The sequence below is a fragment of the Fulmarus glacialis genome, unplaced genomic scaffold, assembly GCF_000690835.1.
Source record: "Fulmarus glacialis isolate BGI_N327 unplaced genomic scaffold, ASM69083v1 scaffold11206, whole genome shotgun sequence".
In the NCBI taxonomy this organism is placed as follows: Eukaryota; Metazoa; Chordata; class Aves; order Procellariiformes; family Procellariidae; genus Fulmarus; species Fulmarus glacialis.
The window spans coordinates 15,364-34,602 of NW_009220047.1; the positions used below are offsets into that span (position 1 = coordinate 15,364).

Sequence of the window (19,239 nt, forward strand, 5' to 3'; positions counted from 1 at the left end):
CTAAGGAAGCCTATAGGAAAAAAAAAAAAAAAAACCCACCACCCCACCACAAAAACCAAAGGGATACAGAACAACTTCAGCATTTTTCAGCTATTACAAGTGAGATAACATATACTCTAACTTGGAAAAGATGAGCAGGATTAATAATCTGGGGCTTTTTGGCTTGTCTGCTTCATGCATTTGACAGAAGTTATGCACAGAATCAGTTTCAGTGTTAATCAGTTTCTCTGGTTATGGGTTGTTCACAGAGGAACTCTCAGGAAGTGATGCAATTTGTGCAGTTGACAATATTTCAAGATGGTAATATCTCCTCAGGAAGTGATGCAATTTGTGCAGTTGACAATATTTCAAGATGGTAATATCTCCTCAGAAAAAAAAGGGAAGTTAAATAAAAAGCTGCCAAAATCCTCATGCTTGCATTAACAGGTGACACTTATCTGGATATTGCTTGATTTTTTAACATATTTTTAAAAATATTTTATATTCCTTTTTAAAAGACATTTTTAAGTGCAGTATACTGTACCAAAGCAACAGCTGTATTGGGTGGCACAACAGAATCAACAGCTTCTACAATGATGCTGTACAGGTCACCTTCTTCTCGATCTAGCCGAGCAAGAGCCACAATGTCTCCTTGGTCACTAACGGAGAACGTGTCTTTATGAGATTTCAGAGAGTACACTACTTGTATGGCTATGCTTCCAGTCAGAGCCTTCACAGAGCCAACAGCAGTCCCAGCTGGTTCCTCTTCTTGAATGCTGAACTCATAGCTGGAGCTATCGAAAGTCAGTCCGAAGCTAGTGTCATTTACCAGCAAGTAGAGAGTAACAGAGGCTAATGAGAGAAAACAAATTAAAATAGTGAAGTCGCTGCTAAAATAATAATGATTTGTGCTCTATTTCCCTAAATTTTTGAGGAACTAAAAAGAAAATAACAGAAACTGGCATGTAGGAAAGAGGAATGAGAAGAAAAAAAATAATATCAATAGTAATAAGGATTAATATGTAACACGTAAAACATGATGCCTTTTATACCTAACTAGTGTTCCAGAATAACCCCCCACTTCACTGATCACAGCAGTGTTGCTTCAATATGACAGGAGAGCAAGGATCACCAATTTGAAGTTAATGGGATAAGCAGGCGTTTTCCACTCCTTAAAAATCTTGCGCTAAATTGCTTTGTAACAAAAGAGAAGGGATATACATAAAACCATATGAGTGCAAATTCTGTCGTAGCCACTCATCCTATTTTAAGAAAATCAGTTGTTTCTCCTGTTCATGATAAATCAAAGCTAACCCCTAAAAATACATGAAAAAATTACAGAAAATACTATGTGACAGTATTTTTTTAAAGAGCAGAAACTTGTTTGACAGTTATTTGCCAGTTTCTAGTTTCTTCAAATGTTTCTAATTCTAAGAAAATAAAGGAAAAGTGAAAGAGAGACACACATTATCAATATTATTTTAATACATCTTTTTAGAGTGGCTACTACTATAAAGTCCTGGGTTTTGTACCATAAGCACCACTGCAAGAACTACAAAACTGTATTTCTAACCAGAATTATTAAACCAGGCTTTCTGTTAATATGATCAGCTGGGAGGAAATCGAAGGGTACAAAGCAAATATTCATCATCGCTGAAACGTAACATGGATTCTAGCCCTAATGCATTTTGAGTTGACAGCCATGGGATTAATTTCAAATTTCAATGTTTGCAAAGGTTATGTTTATGTGGGGAGGAAAAAAAAAAAAAAAAAAGGTGAAAAGACATCATTTACCATTTGATGTAAGCTGAGGAACTCCGTGATCAGCAGCAATAACTATCAGTGTAACAACTGTGTCAGCTGTGATATAGTCCAAGTTACTGCTGAGGGTGATTTCTCCAGTGCGGTTATTTATACGGAAATCATCAGAATGGTTCATGAGGCTGTATTAAAGAGAAATCAGTATAACATTCATATTAATGACACTGGAAGTACCATCCTCTTACTGTTACTTCTGTAACAAGCACTCAACAGACTGTATTTGCCTGTTTATAAAGAATGGCTAAGCAACAGGTTTTAACTGCTGTCATTAGCCTAAATATATATCGGCCTTTTTATTTCCAAGTATGTCTTCCATCATGAAAAAAGACAGCATTCATGCCTTCACTTCCCATTATATTCCAAGCCTTTGATCTTCCCACGAATAGAAGGCAGATACTGCACACTCAGCTGTATATTCAGCAATACAAGAAATCCAGGTGACATTTGTCTGAAGACTGCAGACCTGCTGACTCCTAGTGTTCTGCAAACTCTCACAGATAACTGGGTTGCTCACAAGAAAAAGTAATGTGTTTAAGGTAGAATGCCATCTCATAGTTAAAAATATTCTCTTTCAAGACGCTAGTTTTAAACACCCAGTTTACTGACTCATTCATCTGTCCTTCTCAATCTATACTTTTCATGTCAAGGTATCCAAGGTATTTTCCATGATATAGGGCTCATCCAAAAATCTTTCTCGATTAATTTTTTTGTGCATAGTGCATTAGGAAAGTTAGTATTTCTTGATCTCCTCCTCCCAGCAAACAGATGTGTGAAAAGACAGTCATTCTTGGAGATTCATTTACTTCTTACTCGGAAACTCCAATATATTATACAAAATTTCAGAAATTCAAGCAAATCTTTCGGTTCTTATTGCTAAGTTTATCATTTGATTGCATTCTCTTTCTTATGGTGTAATCATGATTTGACAAGCTCTGAAACACAGCGTAATGACTGTCCTTTTTCCTAAGTTTAAAAATCATTACTGATTATAGCACTTGTAAATTATCTATGAACAGATCTTATCTTCTTATGACCAATAAAAATACTTCATGAGAAATAAAAATACCCTTCTGTTTCTTTAAGAAAAGATACTCGTTAACGTCACAGAAATTTACCTGTATGAAATAACAGAATTGTTCCCAGCGTCAAGGTCAGTAGCAGACACGGATAGTACAGACAGTCCTTCTTTTGCTGTTGCTACACGTACACTGGCCGAGTATTGTGCTTTCGTAAACTGAGGAGGGTTATCATTCACATCTAACACTTGAATGCTGACGTATGTAAAATTCTGGCATGTGACAGGAGAAAACCACAATTCAGAAAATACACAGACACTTAAATTTATGAATAAAAGGAAGTTGCAAATCAAGAATAATGTGTGCGCCTCTATTACCTGCCTTTGAGGTACTCCGTTATCAGATGCCACCAACAGCAGCTCATACTTCTCTTTAGTTTCTCGGTCTACATAGCCATTAACCAAAATGGTTCCATCCTAGAAAAGGTAACACAGGTCATGCACAGATCATTTTGATAACTCTTGTACACTGAATTCTCAGATGAGGGATTGAAATCCTCTGTTCTCCCTTGGACAAATATAATTCAGATTCCAAGCAATGTCTGACCAGTGTATCTTAATTTTCGGACTTTGAAGTATATTTCCAAACTACAGAGCACATGCTGGCTTTGATTTCATGTGTACTAGAATGGTTACTGCCTACTCTTTTTACCTGATGTATCTTACTATGTCAAGTAACTTCATGAAAAGCAGTATCTAAGTACGGTTTTTAGCAAATCCAAACCCTTACCTGTTGGATGCTATATGGATTATCCCCATCCTCAGCTGATAAGTAATAAGTAATTCGCGCATTCTCTCCCTCATCCAAATCAGTAGCAGTCACATGTCCAACTCTAGCAGGAGCACCCAACTTGTAATCTGCTTCCAGAATTGCAAAACTGTATGGCTGCATCTGAAACTCAGGGTTGTTATCATTGACATCCAGAACAGTGATGTGGAACAAGGCACTTGAATTAAGCCCATTTGTTTCAGCGTCAACTGCCCATACCTGCCAAAGTAAGAAACAAAAATGGAATTTTAGTTGACTGTATTGCCATTTTAACCATCTGATGAAGACACAAAAAAGGGTTCAAGGGAATGAAGTAGAAATGAGCCAAAGTTGCAGAGTCTGTCCCCAAATTTACTTGTAAAGTGAATCCAGATGTAGTCTCCCTGTCCAGTTCTGTGTCATTCCTTAATGAAAGTATTCCAGGGATATCCACAGTAAACAAAGTACTGTTATGAATAAAGTGTCCCTGAGAAAAGCCAGCCTAAAAAGAAAACATAGTTCATTTAAGATTAAAATGATGAATATTTAAGTTAAAAAAAAAATCTTATTAATATTATTACCTGACATTTCTATAAGACTTCTCATTAAAGAAGTACAAGTGCTTTGCAAGGTTTAATAACCTGCTCTTATATAGCCAGTAAACTATTTTGTACAAGGTCTTAACTGCCTTGGTTAAGGAAGTTTTATTGCTGGCTCCATAGAAAGCACGATGAAGTTTTTGTGACCCAAAATGTACTTTGTGCCAATCATTTAAGAAATCTCCCTTTGCCCATCTACTACTATGCTTTTTCGCAGATTAATAGAGAAAACTATGTCTTTTTGATTTATCAGGATGAGATTAATTTGGTACCTACCTCGTCCTTGTCAGTAACACTGAATGTGTAGATAGGACTACCCTTTTGTAGGTTTTCAAACACAAATACATCATAAGCTGCCTCATTAAATTCTGGTGGGTTATCGTTGACATCTAGTACATGCACAATCACAAGTGTTTTAGCGCTGAGACTTGGCTGCCCTCCATCTGATGCCTCCACTTCTACTTCAAATTGCTTTATGGTTTCATAATCCAGCTGCTGGCTCAGGCTGAGCTGGCCTGTGGTCAAATTGACAAGAAACACCGGCGAGGAGGTTGGAGGTTGCTGGCTAACAATTCTGTACTTCACGAGAGCATTGGCCCCAGCATCCAAGTCAGTAGCAGATACAGTCAGCAGTGCCCTTCCAAGCACTTCGTCTTCAGGGACACTCACTTCATATCTACTTGATGAGAAGACTGGAAGGTTGTCATTCACATCATCAATGACGACTGTCAGATTGAGAGCTGTAGACAGCACAGGTTGGCCTTGGTCACTGGCAATCACTGTTAAGTTATAGAAGTGTTGTGTTTCTCTATCCAATTTCTTTTCCAGCAAAATTAATCCTGAAGTATCAATATCCATTCTTCCTTCTCCACCTTTCAGAGTATAAACCACTAATCCATTAAAGCCCTCATCCACATCCGTAGCTGACACGCTGGTAATACTAGTTCCAGTTGGCACGTTCTCCAGAATGGTAATGGTAGTGCTGGTTATACCAAACACAGGACTGTTATCATTGACATCTGTAACTTTGATAAATACTGTAGCATAGTCAGTAGCATTTCCATCTGACAAGGAAATATTTAGTATATAGTTATTCCGGGATTCATAGTCCAGTTTGGTTTTTGTCGAGATGATTCCATTGACATCGATGTCAAATGTAGCAGATTCTGTCAGCACTTGAAACGTAACTGGTATATGGGGATTTAAAGACTCATACTCTACCTGTGTAAGATACAGCATATTACCCATAAGTGAATTCAAAGCAATAAGCCACTGTCTAAAAAAGAATGATGGTTTTAAGTATGTCTGAACTTATTTTACTAATGTTATTAATTAAAAGTAGTAAGAATCAAGCCACAATATACATAAAAATACAGTTGGAGAGGACTGCCTTTTACTGGAACATCACTAATACAGAAATGTGCATACATACAATACATAATAAAAATAATAGACTGCACTTTAACCTTTGGTTCTGCCTTTCTTTGTATGAAAAAAGGTGAAAAATTAACTAACTCAGGAAGTCAATAAATCAAAACACTAAAACACATTATCTTCCACTGCTTTGCTATCAGACCTCCCATCTGTTCAGAACTGCATCTAAGTGCATTCTGGTTGCCTGTTTGTCTGAGCATTTTTTGATCAAGATGAGGAGCAAGTTCTAGAGCCTTCTTTGAAAATTCCTTTATGACAGTTCTCTGATGGGAAGTCTCCATTTCCTAGCTGTATCATGTCACAGGGTTTTAGATTTATCACTGACAGATGAGTGAACATTGCCTATTCTAGCCTTTGGGCCACTACAGGCTTTGGAGAATGTCCAAAGACAACAAAGGGCTAAGCATGAAAGCTTACTTCCCCAAGCAGTTCTGGGGTTTTTTTTGGTTGAGTATTTTGGTTTCTTTTTTTGTTGTTGTTGTTGGGTTTGGGTTTTTTAAGGGTTTGTTTGTTTGGTTTTTTTAAATGGTAGCAGATGCCATTTAAAGATTTGAAATGGAAGGAATAGGCTTCATGGGTGATAGGCTTCATCTGAGGGATGTGATCAGTTTGTAATGTATGTGAAACTTGATATGCAGAAAAGAAAACACAACATCTAGTTATCCGTAACTCAGGGGGTTACAGACATTCAGAGCACATATATTACAGGATTTTCTTATAGCTGTCATGTCCTATACAAGTGATAGGATAAAGTTGTTCTTACTCTTGCTACTTCAACAGGACTGACTAGCTCTTCTTCCACAGACACATTATATGTTTTCTGAGTAAACTGTGGTCTGGAATCTCCAACTGCAAAGATTTGTACTGGCACTGATGAACTTCTTGGAATCATCCCACCTGCAAGCAAAAGAAAACAATCTTCTAGCAGATGCACAAAATACCTTCTGCCTCCCCCCAAAAAAATATACTTTTTCACTGGCACTGATTTTTTTTTTTTTTTTTTTTAAATCCTTACTGCTACTATTATGATGCTGCTGAGAGGTCCTAACCAAGATCAGAGTTTCAGTATTGGGTGTTACACTTACAGTATATGAACCTGAATACAGACAACAGTATTAGCACAGACAGACAAAGGATGGACTGATGAATCTCTTTTGTAACTATATTCCCCCCGGTACCCATTTTATCCACACGGCCATAAATTTGAAGACACAGAGCTCATATTGACCAAACCAGGGGAAAATTGGGAGGCTGAAAAACACTTTGTATGCTCAAGCTACCAGGAGTGGGATACCATTCCTAGGTTACATTTATGTCTGTTGTTATTCAGATCATGAACTCCGTTACTGTTTTAAAAAAAAGAAACCCTCGATAAACTTGGCTACAGAAATGACGTTTGTGCTGTGCTGGTCATCCTAAAAATGGCTTTGGCATCTCCATTTTAGTTTTTCAGTACCCACATGGATGTGCAGACAAAGACCAAGTTACTCATCACATTTTACTTTCATTTTACTCCCTGTTGATTGATGACTGAACTATAAATTCCTAGCTTGCGCCTGAATCTCTGTATTCTATGCTGTGCAACAACAGTCAATAATTAAGTTAAAGGAAGGTGTGAGATGTATGTTATTTTGCATGTTCTTCCCATAGCCATAAAGAAAACTTAGATTTGATATAATAGCAGAGATGCAGCAATTACTTTGGATAAGACAGCTTTCTTCTTACCTTCAGCAAACAAGAGCAGTTAAAAATATATGGTATTTTTAAAACAAAGTCTATTTTGACAGCATTCTTTCAAGTAAAAACCAAAACAAACCCAAAACTCATCCCTGGGAATAGCTGTGTTGACCTGTACTAAAATCTTGTCTTACCATCAATAGCCGTTATCCACAAGACAAAGTTCTTAAGCTGGTTGACTCCTAATGGGATTACTGTTTTTAAACTGATTTGTCCTGTGGATGTATCCAATTCAAAGTATCCATCTTCATTGCCACCAGCTAAGATAAAGCTTATCTCTCCATTTATACCATCATCCGGATCATCAGCAGCAACCTGGAGGGAAAAAAAAAAAATTTTACTCTAGTTTCGTGTGCTGTTATCAAGTAACACAAATTGCTTATTCTTGTGTAGTTTGCAGAGAAAATCATTGAGGTAGCAGATAATTAGGAATCAGTTGTGTTTTTTTTTCCCTCCCATTTATATCAAATAATAGGTCTGGATAATTTTATGTATATGAAAATCAGCTAAATATAGCCACATTAAAATTCGGTTATACCTTTAACTGACTGACTGTTTACTTCCTATATGATTCCTGGGTTAAACCTTAGTAAGAATATTCGCTCTCTGATGCACACGCAATATGATTCCAGCAGTGAGAGTGAAATCCTGCCCCTGTGGAACTCACGTGAACACCACCAAGTTTGTATCTCAGAAAGCTTGTTTCATAGTAATTCCAAAGTCACTGGTGGTAGATTGTTCAAGAGATTACATCAGGAGCCATTAAATCAGTACACCTGGGTATGAGTTTTGCTAGTGACTCCCTATGTATCTCAGCTCCTGAAGCGATTTTTATCTTGGTTTCCTGTTTTATTTGGTTAACTGGTTTACTATCTTACAAAAAGTATATCGTATCTAAAAATTATCAACAATGCTTCAGCATTCAGGAGCCTTTCAAAAATTTTTACAATTATTTAAATTTCTGGACTCTAACAACATTCAGTTTTCATTAAACACCTTACAACAGCTAAATCCAAGAATCTTATTTTCTGTCTTATGTTTGTGGAATTCAGGATGGTGCACAGCATCTAAGATCAAGAATAAAATTCCTTTTATCATTTGTTCCCTGACCTGGGATATGACTAGAGCATGCAGGACACTGTGATTATGGAATATCAACAGCCGTAAGCTTTTAAATAAAAGTTGGATTGTTTCTGAACTCAGAGGAGTTCAAAAAAGATCCCCTATTCAATAGGACCGCTACACAAGTTCAAGAAAGGACTCATGCATACATTCAACTCATTAAAATGTCATTTTTACTTAGTACTTCTAGTACCTGAAGAATGGACATTCCTGCAGTCATGTTGATGAAAATATCTTGTTTATATGGCGTGCCTCTAAAGGTTGGGCTATTGTCATTCTCATCTAGCAACAATATGTTGATTGTAGAGTGTCCCTCATTGTAAGGTGGCAAATGATCTCTAGCAGTGACCTTAAAAAGGATGCAGTAAAATTATTGCTTTGTTCAAATGCATGTTCTACAAGTCGTAAGAAGGATGAACAACAATTACAAGCTGAGTAAACTGTATCACTAGTGGTATTTCCCTCCAGATAGTCTGGATTTGATTCTTCAAATAAGCTGCTGATCCATATCAGAGTGTCAGCTTCTTGCCAGGACAGATCAGATATCACCTGTTTGCCTCGGGTTGCTTTGGAAAGGAGTAGGCTCATATTTAATACCTGTAGGTGAATAGATGGTATTCTCTCCCTATCCAACAGCGTGGAGTTTCTCACAGTTAGGATCCCAGCTTGACTTAGCTGGAAGGTTCCGTCAGCTGAAGTGAGAATGAATGTTCCTTGGAAGCCTCCCTGCAAACAGGAGTGCTATTTGTTATTAAATAGGACAATCAGTGAGCTAGTCCCTTAGGATGTTTTCTTCTTACTTTTCAGGTGGAAAGCATTTAATTTTCTGGTTTAATTGAGGTTACAGTTCCAAAAAAAAAAAGGGAGAGGAGCAAACAACATGGAAAAAATATATCATGCAGGCTGAGGGCGACTTGCAGCTTTGTGTCCATTTTGCACCTCTGCACTTTCATATTTAGGACCTTATGCAAATCAGAGGAGTTTCAGAGACAGACAAAATTTATTCTTTGGCTGCAGTACTCTACACCTTAAAGAAGTGAAATTAAGGTTGTTTTGCTTAAGCATATTTGGGTAGTCAGAAAAAAAAAAAATCTATAGCACTATTCACTATACCTGTATAACGCAAAGAATTTTATACTGTATTTCAGAGTGCAGTGTTTGTAGCAACCATAACAAATTGTCATTTTACCTCATCTTTGTCAATAGCTGTTACTTGAAGAACTTCCATCCCATTTGGTAAATTTTCTAGAATTGAAACATTGTAACTTGATTGTGACAAGACTGGATGATTGTCATTCACATCTTCAATAGTAACCAGCACTACTGCATCAGCTGTTTTGAAAATATTGTCTTGCTGAGTTGCCTAGAAAACAGAGTTCGTAGCTGTAAATTCCATACCCTGATAACAGTGAGCCGTTCCAGCTTAACACAAGGACATGACATGACTGCATATATTTAAGGAATGAAGTTTTCCTTTCTTTTGCATTTTAAATGGCAGGATGGAGCCTCGATACCAACTGCCCTTTAACATTACTATGAGAAATACTATTAACAGCAACATGGATTCACATATTACTTTATGAAATTATTAACACACTGAACTCTAAAACAATCACTACCTGGATGCCCACAACAAGATATGGACATTCTTCTCTGTCAACTGCAGTCTTTACTTCCAACACTCCAGTGTCTGCATTGATTGAAAAGGTGTTGCTATAGGCCAGGGGTTGCACTGAAAAGCAACAAATTGCAATGGTTTAATGAGAATGCACCAGAACAGTAAGTCTGACCTGTCCTTTTATGACTGTTATCTTCTCAGCAATAGCAAAAATGAACAGACATTCCAGATAAAAGGCTTTTTTCAAACACTCTGTCCTCAAAACAATTCTTAGGAAATTCACCTGCACTTCAAGGGTCTCAAATTAAGCATCTCATGAGCTTTTAGCAATTCTGTCAGGAGGAGGAAAAGCTCCTGATGGAATTGATCTCTGTAGATGGTCCTGAATGGAAATCCTTTGATCAAATGGAAGCCTCTAAAATGGCTTACACTTTGAATCAGGAATTGTTCCTTAGAAGGAGGTTAAGAACACCTAAACATTTTAAAAATAGTTGGACCCTGCTATAATGACTGAAATTAAGCTGATTTAGCTTGCGGAGCAGCCCTGTAGTGAAGTTGTATGCAGTTAAGATATCTGACTGTACACTGCAGCTCCTTATCATTCCCTTCGGTAATACAGACATCATAAATTACTGTGTGAGTGTCCAAAAGAAAATAAAGGCTCTTACCTAGCTTGATGCTGTAAACTACTTTTTCATTTATACCTGTGTCTCCATCTTCAGCCAATATCTTCTCTGGGAGAATAGCCAGAGGACCCAACTAGAAAACATATATTAACTTGATTAACTTGAAAAAAATACACATAAACTTCAAATTGTTCATTAAGTACAATTTTGATTAAAGAAACAAGAAACATGTATTTAATCACTGGGATCCAGAAAAAATTCTCTCTCTGCCATACACGCTTTACAGAGGAAAACGATGACCAAAATACTTGATGGATACACTGTGTTTGAGAAACACCAGACTATGAAGCTGTAGTCACTCATGGAATTCATATTAAGAACACTGAATATTTCAGTTCTATTCCTCTCCTGGAAAACAGTACGCGAGTCAACACTGCAGCCCTAATAAAAACAACAATTTATTTAAAAGATAAAAACATTTTAGAAGATCTAAAATGATTCCTTTCAGACAATTAAAGATGAACTTCTAACAAAAGGGACACCAAAGTTGTAACACCAAAAGCATATGTGGTTCAAAATATGTTAACATGAAGGTAATGATAAAGAAATAGGGATAATAAAGAAGATAATTAACGATTTTAATTTTAGTGGATTACTCTGGTAATACTATATTGTGATTTTTTTTTTGGTCAATACATACAGAAGCCTGAGTTAAACAAATACATTCCACCCAGAAATTTCCACCTTATATAGAAAAAGAAAATTACAATATAATATAAACCACAGTTTACCATTCAGATTCTTATTTTGCTTACCTGATGTAATGAAGTATGAAGGAATTGCACTATTTAAAACTGAAACCAGGCCGCTGACTCCAGGACTGATGGGCAGTCAACTGCCCTTCCAAGTTTACAGTAAAAGCCCTGTTATAACACCTGTTTAGTTCTATTTTTCTTTTTTTTTCTTTTTTTCCTCCAAACACAAAAGAATCTGTTTCTGTAGCAGAAAGTTTTATGCTTCATATAATACATGGCCTGTTTACCTGGTACTTGGAGGTCTACAGTTGATAACCTTACAATTCACCAGTTAGCACAAAACAGAGCAGCCCTCCATCTTAAGCTGCTCAGTGATGAAGAATCCTTGAAGGAAAAGCACTGTGGACAGGAATAGCCTATTTACATCTGCAGCATCCAATGAAAAGCTTTTACCTGGTTTTCACTGATTTTTCCATTGTACACTGATTGACTGAAATAGGGGTTCAACGTATCATAATCTTGTACATCAATTAGTAACGATGCAGTATCACTGTTGTTTCCAAATTTTTCCTGCATCCCAAGAGAAGAAAGAAAATAAGAAACTTTGTAGTGAAAGAGCCATTTCTCAGTGGAAAACACAGCAGAATATTATTATAAGTGCTTTGTAGTGTCTAAGCATTTTTAACCTGAGAACTCTCAACCCTCTCAGATTCTTCCTTTTCTAGAAATCCAGTTCTAGCAATAATGCTATCAAAAGATAACTGTTCTTAGTTATTAATTTTATATCAGGCATGTGTTACACAGTAGCACGTAGACCGTAGTAACAGTACATATGCTGCAGCTATACTATTTGCTAGATACCACAATAAATGTGGCAAAATTACTTCTTTTTAGTTCTAAAAGGAATTGAAGGCAAATATATATTCAAATCTCAAAAAAGACACACAAAAAGACTGCAGGTGGTAAGATGAAGCAAAAATAGGATAGATCCGCCAGAATGAATAGGTGAATATATGTTAGAATGGAGGAGAATAAATATGTACAATATACATACTTAAAGAAACACACACAGAAAGAAACTTGGGCTGGTATTTGAGGGGAGACTTAAACAATGGCTCAAATATTAAGAATGTGCTACTTCATCCGCAGCGTAAGCCAAGATGCAGACACAACTTTTGGCTTGGGAACTCCCTAAGTTGTAAATTCGTAGAAACTGGGACGTTATAACAAATGAAGTATCATTGTAGAACTATTGCAGTTCTCATTCTTCTTTTAATTTATATCATACCTTGGCTTGGACTGTTAAATTGAAAAGGTTGATCTTGTTGTAATCCAATGTTTTATTCACCATGATGTTTCCATCTCCTTCCCTTATATAAAAGTAATCAGAGTTTGGACCCTATTAAATGAATAAATCACATATTTTACATGATTAACAATGAAATACATTTTCTTTTCTCTTACCACCTTTATAATTGGACTATTCTTCATAAAGGACCAGGAATCTTTCAAACACCACCACTGGAAAGGAAAAGGCTGATCTTCTTCAACACATTCTATTGCCTTTCCCATCAGTGCCATTAGCCTTTCTACCTGATTTATCTCATCCTACAGTCAATAACTAAAGCAGATCAGATGAACGGCATCAGCTTCCCTTCACCAGCTATAAAAGGAGCAGAGACAGCAAGCTCAGATGTGAAGATCTCCACTGCAGATATCTAAAGTTAGTTGAAATAATCTTACTTCAGGTGGCTTACATATACACCTCAGCAGGACTGGAGATCAACAGCAAATCAAATACGAACTTTAAAAAGAGGGGAAACAGTTTCACTCGTGCTTCTAGAAAGAATCACTGAGTTCCCTAGCTGTAACTGAAGAGTGCCACAAAACATTTCACAAATGGTAAGAAACAATACTGAGGGCTCACTGCATGCTAGGCTGATCCTGTGGTATAAGTTCTAATTTTAAGTGGTCTTTCTGATGCTAGCATTTTGCAGATTTGTAATAATAACTGCACACTGCAAGATAGCGTACTCAGATCTGGTCCCAGGCTGTATTTCGTATGAAATGTAGACTGGTGTTCACAGTCTATAACACACAAAGGGCACTCACCCAAAGACTATAAGTAATGACGCTCAACAAAGGTGAAAAATCTTTATCCACAGCTTCCACTTTTATAACCATGGAATTTATTGCAGATACCTAGAGAAAATAAAGATCATCAAGTGCTCAGTCACAAGCCCCTTTTGGTATCCCTCCTAACTTCTGGCAGGAAAGCTGTGCCATCTCCTTAGCATATGCAAATTACTTCCAATTTCCATTTTAGGTCAGAGAGCTGAATGTATCTTCTTCACCCCATGCCTCCAGCTGTAGATGCAGCCCAGCCATTTCCACACCCACGCAAAGGTGTAGAAAAGTCCCGTAAGAGTGCATGTAATGATCTAATATGAGTGTGGTCACATTAGAACCTCATATGTTTTGGCCCCAGAAAGTAATTTAAAAATATCACAAGAAAAAAATATTAACATTTGCCATAACCCACCTCTGATACTGAAGTGCTATAGTGAGTTTGTAGAAATTGTGGAGAATTGTCATTTACGTCTTCTAAGGCTAAGTCCCGTGCATTCTCTATCTCATTAGTCTGTGTAATGGAAGCAAAAGACAGGTTAGAAATGACAGCAGTGAGGTAGCAGCATACTGCTAACATTTGATTTCATCATATAAAGTGAGATCTTCAAAGAGACACCCCTTCAGTTCTAAAAACTGTAATGAGAGAGTTAGACTACCATTTCTAATGGAGTAGAAAATTTGTGAAAATATTTTTAAATTAACTTTTTAAAATTTACCTTAGGTTTTCTGTGAACAAAAACACTCATTCCAATTGGCACATTTAAACAAATACATCTTCTACAATGTACTCTTAACCCCTGCATCGTATCTTTAAATGAAAGAGTATTTCAGAAAATAATGATTTGCATTAAACTTAGACAAAAAAATATAGTTGATAAAACATGTCTTTTACTTACTGTTCCAATCCTTTGGCAAACAACAGCATAAAAGAGATGGTCACTCTAAAAATTAACAAACAAGCAAATAAATAGTATTATCTATGAATTCCTAATATGATTGTCAAAGAATGTTTATGTCAAAATTATACAAAACAACTTGTGGTACTTGCATCCTCAGGTGTGCCATGCTGAGTTGACAATGAATTGTTTATCTGATTCAGTTACAGGAGCATACTTCAGCTATTTTTGTCATTTCAATATGTTGTACCAAAACACACTGCTTACAATATATAGCAAAGTCATTAGAGATTATTAATTGTAAAGTTTATTTGGCTGCCATTCATCTGCTGCTGATATCTACCCACCCAGATCCCACCATCCATGTACCTGACTGTTCTCCCTGATAGAAAATTGACAGAGAATGGGAAAGTATGTGTAAGAAGCATAAAAAGTGTTTTAAGCCATTTGGAAAAATATCCAAATGAGGAATGTGAATGTAAAAGTTGTAAACACATTTTCATCAATTAGAAGTCTTGATTTTAACAGTGGCTTTTAAAATATGTATGGTTCAATTCTGTCAAATACAACGCTACTCTGAAATAATACCTGTACAAAAAATAGCCTCCACTTACTCTGTAGAACTACACCATTTTCATATTGAGAGGCAACTTCAGCCAGGAAAAACATTAATATTGCTTTAGAGATTCCTGATAGTGCTACAGAGCAAGAATGGCCTAGGAAGAAGGACCTATCCTTTTGTGCATCAACCAACAGAATCCAATGGATTTATTCACATGTGAAGTTAAGCACTTGTATAAATATTCATATGATTAAGGATTGACTTCTACCAAATTATATCTGATCAATCTCACTTTGATAAAATAATTCATGTTATCGAGAGATGAGTTTTAAGAAAAGTGACACCTATCATAACTGCATATTTACAGCTTTCATTACAAGTGACAATACACGATTAGGAAAGAACCTGTCTGACTGTCAGATCCCAGATAAGTCTACAGTTACAGGAAACTGAAGACATTTAACAGATACTACTGAGATGTAGATACTGAAGTCTATGCTGCTCTTTCTGATGAGTCACTTTTTTGGAATACCAACCTGTATCATGAGGGAACGAACAATTAAAATTTATGTCTTAGTGCTACTTTTTTTCACCTGTCAATAAAATCTTGACATATAGGTTTTACATGCAGTGAAAAAGAATACCTCAATAGAAGAAAAGAATACCTCAATAGAATCAACATCCAGTGGCTTATGAGTCCTCACTGTTGCATTATCAGATCCAGAATTAAATACTAACTCCACATATGGTAAGTGTTCAGGGAACAGATATTCTTTTAATTTCAAATTCACATTGGGTGGGATATTTGTAATCCATTCTATATCACCTGTAAGAAAAAGCATAATAAATTAGATTGCTTTATGGAAAAGAAATCCATAGGTTCATTTCACATGTATTGACAACTAGATTACTGGTTACCTTTCGGTTACATTTTATATTATTTTGGCATTTTGAGCTAAACAGTGAGATCTGTTAAAAGTCCCTTTAAGTACTGTGCACAAGGGTATTTGTATGTTTTTAAAACCCCACAAACCCACTTTTTCCAATATATTCACATTCTGTACAATATGTCCAGAATTAAAAAGCTTGGCATTATTTACACCTAAATTTCCACCATTTTCTGGAAATTGCTTTATGCTGCAAAACTTTTTTTACATTTAGTGTGAAAATATAATCAAAGTGTAATCAAAGTCAGGGAACGTAATCAAAATCAGCGAGAGGCTGATTTTGGGCTGCATGGGAGGAGATTCAGTATTTTCCAAACACAAGGGCATTTCATATCTCTTAGTTGAATCTACCAAGCAAGTAGAATCCAGTGTGAATCTGGATGCAGGTTTGTGGTTGTTTAAATTTTGATTTTGGCACAGAATGGTAAGCCTATGGCCCCTCCTTTAATCTGTTCCTATATAGACAGAATACTGGAACACAAAACAATGCAACCTTTGAATCAATTTGAACGTGATTTTCTACAGCTATGCATTTAGGAACTATTGTCTTGAAAATATTAAAACCTGTTATTTGTAATTATCAATATTCATATTAGACTCACTATCATTTCAGTAGTGAGTGTATTACTTGCTTGGTTAAACACCAAATCTATGTTTGAAAGTGTGTTTGAAAGGTATCCTTTTAACCCATCCAGTGTGGTGCTATTGGCAATTTTATTAAATAGATTAAAGTTATGTTACTCATATTATCAAGATATTTGTGTTCATGAAATAATACTTACCTTCTCATGGAATACATTATCTGGATTGCAAACCCCTAATCCCCTCTCCCCTCCAAAATCTTTCCTGAACATCCCAAATATTTTCCATGATCTTCAGGAAACTTGCTAGCTGTGTTTCTTTCTTACTCCATTGTTTTTGTACTCCATCGTTACTAATTTAGGCTAGTAAACCCTTTCTGTAACAGCCCCATCTCTAATCTCCACATGTAGACTTTTGGTCTTGGTCTCTAAGGGCCTAAAGGAAGGGAACCTCGTCTTTTTCCAGCAGCACGGAGTGTCTGGAATGCTGTCAGCTACCAGCCCAAAGATACTGGACTATAATTGCGTGTAAGGAGAAAGTCCAGTCAGATGGCAGTAAGCACAGAACAACTGGGCTGTGTCCCAGGGGCACAGTATTGTGTGGTATCACACTATTTAGTGTGCAGTGTTGAAACCGTTGGAAGAAAACGATCTAGGAAAATAAAATCTATCTTTGCCTGCTGATGTACTGTCTAATACTCCATCCACAGCTGGATATATTCAGACAAGAAATATGAAGCAGCTGCTTTGGAAATAGTATTCCGTTCAGCAGAGAGAGCCTAATGAAAAGGAAGAAGGAAGCGCTTGGAAAAATTGAAGCTGGTTGTCCATCTTGCTTATTCATTACAGATATGTCAGCAGGTACACTCATACATATGACACACACAAAGGGTCAGACTTCATGCTAGTCGCTTAAAAATTAAATGAAGAGGAATCAGGGTAAAAAATGATTCTTTTCCTTTCTATCTCCATGCAAGAGTCAGACACAGCAGCTATGCCCTTACAGCTTTGAAAGAGATGTTTCAACAGTGGCTGGAAAAAAACACTGCTCTGTTTCATACCTGTTTTCTGTATCTTGCTGAAAGCCAGACACAATGAAGATTGCCTGCGGACAGTCAGCATGGGCCTGGTGCATGCTCCCATGAGCTCCTAAGGGTTATGACATATCCTGAAGGGAACGCTTTGGCCATAACCTAACGCTTTGCCTTGTGAGATCGCTGTATATCCGTTAGGCAAGTCAAATGCTGACTGCAGGGCTGCCTCTAACAGACAGCGTAGTCACAGACAACAGCCCTACCCTTTAGCTAACAACAGTAACCTCTCTGGTTAGTGGTGGGAGGAAAGGAGGATGAAGTTATCCTCTGAACTGCATTTGTAATGTAAATACCAAACAATAAAGTACTGTCTACTCCTTTTCTGCACTGTGCTCTCTTGCAGTCACTGTACTTGCCCCAGTGTGGGATTTTGTCTCCAAGGCACAGTCCCACTTTGCCAGCTAGGCTAAGGAAGCACAGAAAATGTGGGGATAAGTTAATGTTAACCCTGTCAGGTTGCAAAAATTAAATAATCATCAGAATAATACAGTGTGTGCTACACTAACAAAGAAAACTAGAATAGAAAATGCAAATACGTCGAGTGGCCAGCATTGATCCTGTAATTCCCTGTGCTGCAAACCTGCTTCTTCCTCTGCACTCCCCATCTGCTCTCCCTACTGCCCCAACAAGACAAAAAATTTGCTTTCAGAGAGATTCCAGTCTGAAGCAGAGCAGAGCTCTGGAAGCAGAGCAGGGCTGCAGTGGCAGTGGTTCCTTCTGATGTAGGAGGGAAAGAAGAGATCAGCTCTTGTGGGCTGACCGGACAAGGTGAACTGTAAACGTCAATTTTTCTGTATTTGTTTCCCTTCCCTTTACATGCTCTGTCTATTCAGACAGTGAAATCCTTGGATCAGGGAATTCTGGTTTTTATATTTATTTATTCTACTAAGCAGCATGCCATGCAGGCAGCTGCTGCATCCAGCCATGAAGACTATTGTAAAACAACTAATAATACAGATTCATTATAAAATACACCATGTGAAGCATTGAAGTACTATGCGCATTAGGAAGCAAATCAGGCAATTCTAGGATAAAATAATGATTTTACCTGTATATTCATCCAAAAAGCCTGACAGCGTGAGTAGGTTGGGTGTTATGTCACAATTTATACTTGTGGTTTCTAAAAAGAAAAGGAAAAGTCATGTACAAATGACACAGAGGGACTATTTCCAGAAATAGAACAAGGTAAAAAAGCTTATGCTACATAAAACCAGATACACACACTAGTTCAAATTAAGCTGAAAGACAGTTATCATGGTGGCACCTTGACATAATTTTCAGGGTTTAAAACAATACAACATTACACAGAGTAGGTAAACATTGGTGTCTCAGACCCAATCTATCCTTGCCCCAAAAAATTCTACAATGAAGGACTTCACAACTTAAAAAGCAGCTATCAAAAAAGGATGCAAAAATGTCTAGCTACAGAATTGTCCTTCCTTTGTACTCTGACCGGACTGAAACTTGGGCTTTATGGCCTGACAATAATGAATCACTGTTTGTTAATTTCCTGCT

The 19,239-nt window shown here is 36.9% G+C and overlaps 1 protein-coding gene across 1 annotated transcript in view; it reads right to left on the reverse strand.

The window, feature by feature from the left end:
* The window catches only part of LOC104078823 (protocadherin Fat 4-like), a gene marked incomplete at its 3' end in the record, with an annotated part of 35,949 nt that overhangs the window by 15,112 nt on the left and 1,598 nt on the right, over positions 1 to 19,239 (reverse strand). Inside the window, exons 2-21 of the mRNA XM_009580611.1 lie at positions 18,773 to 18,844; positions 15,768 to 15,928; positions 14,541 to 14,585; positions 14,057 to 14,155; positions 13,627 to 13,716; positions 12,803 to 12,913; positions 11,968 to 12,084; positions 10,802 to 10,892; positions 10,135 to 10,247; positions 9,705 to 9,878; positions 8,709 to 8,864; positions 7,528 to 7,708; positions 6,420 to 6,553; positions 4,499 to 5,443; positions 4,000 to 4,125; positions 3,606 to 3,863; positions 3,194 to 3,292; positions 2,916 to 3,088; positions 1,774 to 1,922; positions 524 to 831 (exon numbers count right to left, since the gene is read on the reverse strand). Of these exons, the coding sequence (XP_009578906.1) occupies positions 524 to 831; positions 1,774 to 1,922; positions 2,916 to 3,088; positions 3,194 to 3,292; positions 3,606 to 3,863; positions 4,000 to 4,125; positions 4,499 to 5,443; positions 6,420 to 6,553; positions 7,528 to 7,708; positions 8,709 to 8,864; positions 9,705 to 9,878; positions 10,135 to 10,247; positions 10,802 to 10,892; positions 11,968 to 12,084; positions 12,803 to 12,913; positions 13,627 to 13,716; positions 14,057 to 14,155; positions 14,541 to 14,585; positions 15,768 to 15,928; positions 18,773 to 18,844 (3,602 nt within the window). The remainder of the gene's footprint in view (positions 1 to 523; positions 832 to 1,773; positions 1,923 to 2,915; positions 3,089 to 3,193; positions 3,293 to 3,605; positions 3,864 to 3,999; positions 4,126 to 4,498; positions 5,444 to 6,419; positions 6,554 to 7,527; positions 7,709 to 8,708; positions 8,865 to 9,704; positions 9,879 to 10,134; positions 10,248 to 10,801; positions 10,893 to 11,967; positions 12,085 to 12,802; positions 12,914 to 13,626; positions 13,717 to 14,056; positions 14,156 to 14,540; positions 14,586 to 15,767; positions 15,929 to 18,772; positions 18,845 to 19,239) is intronic.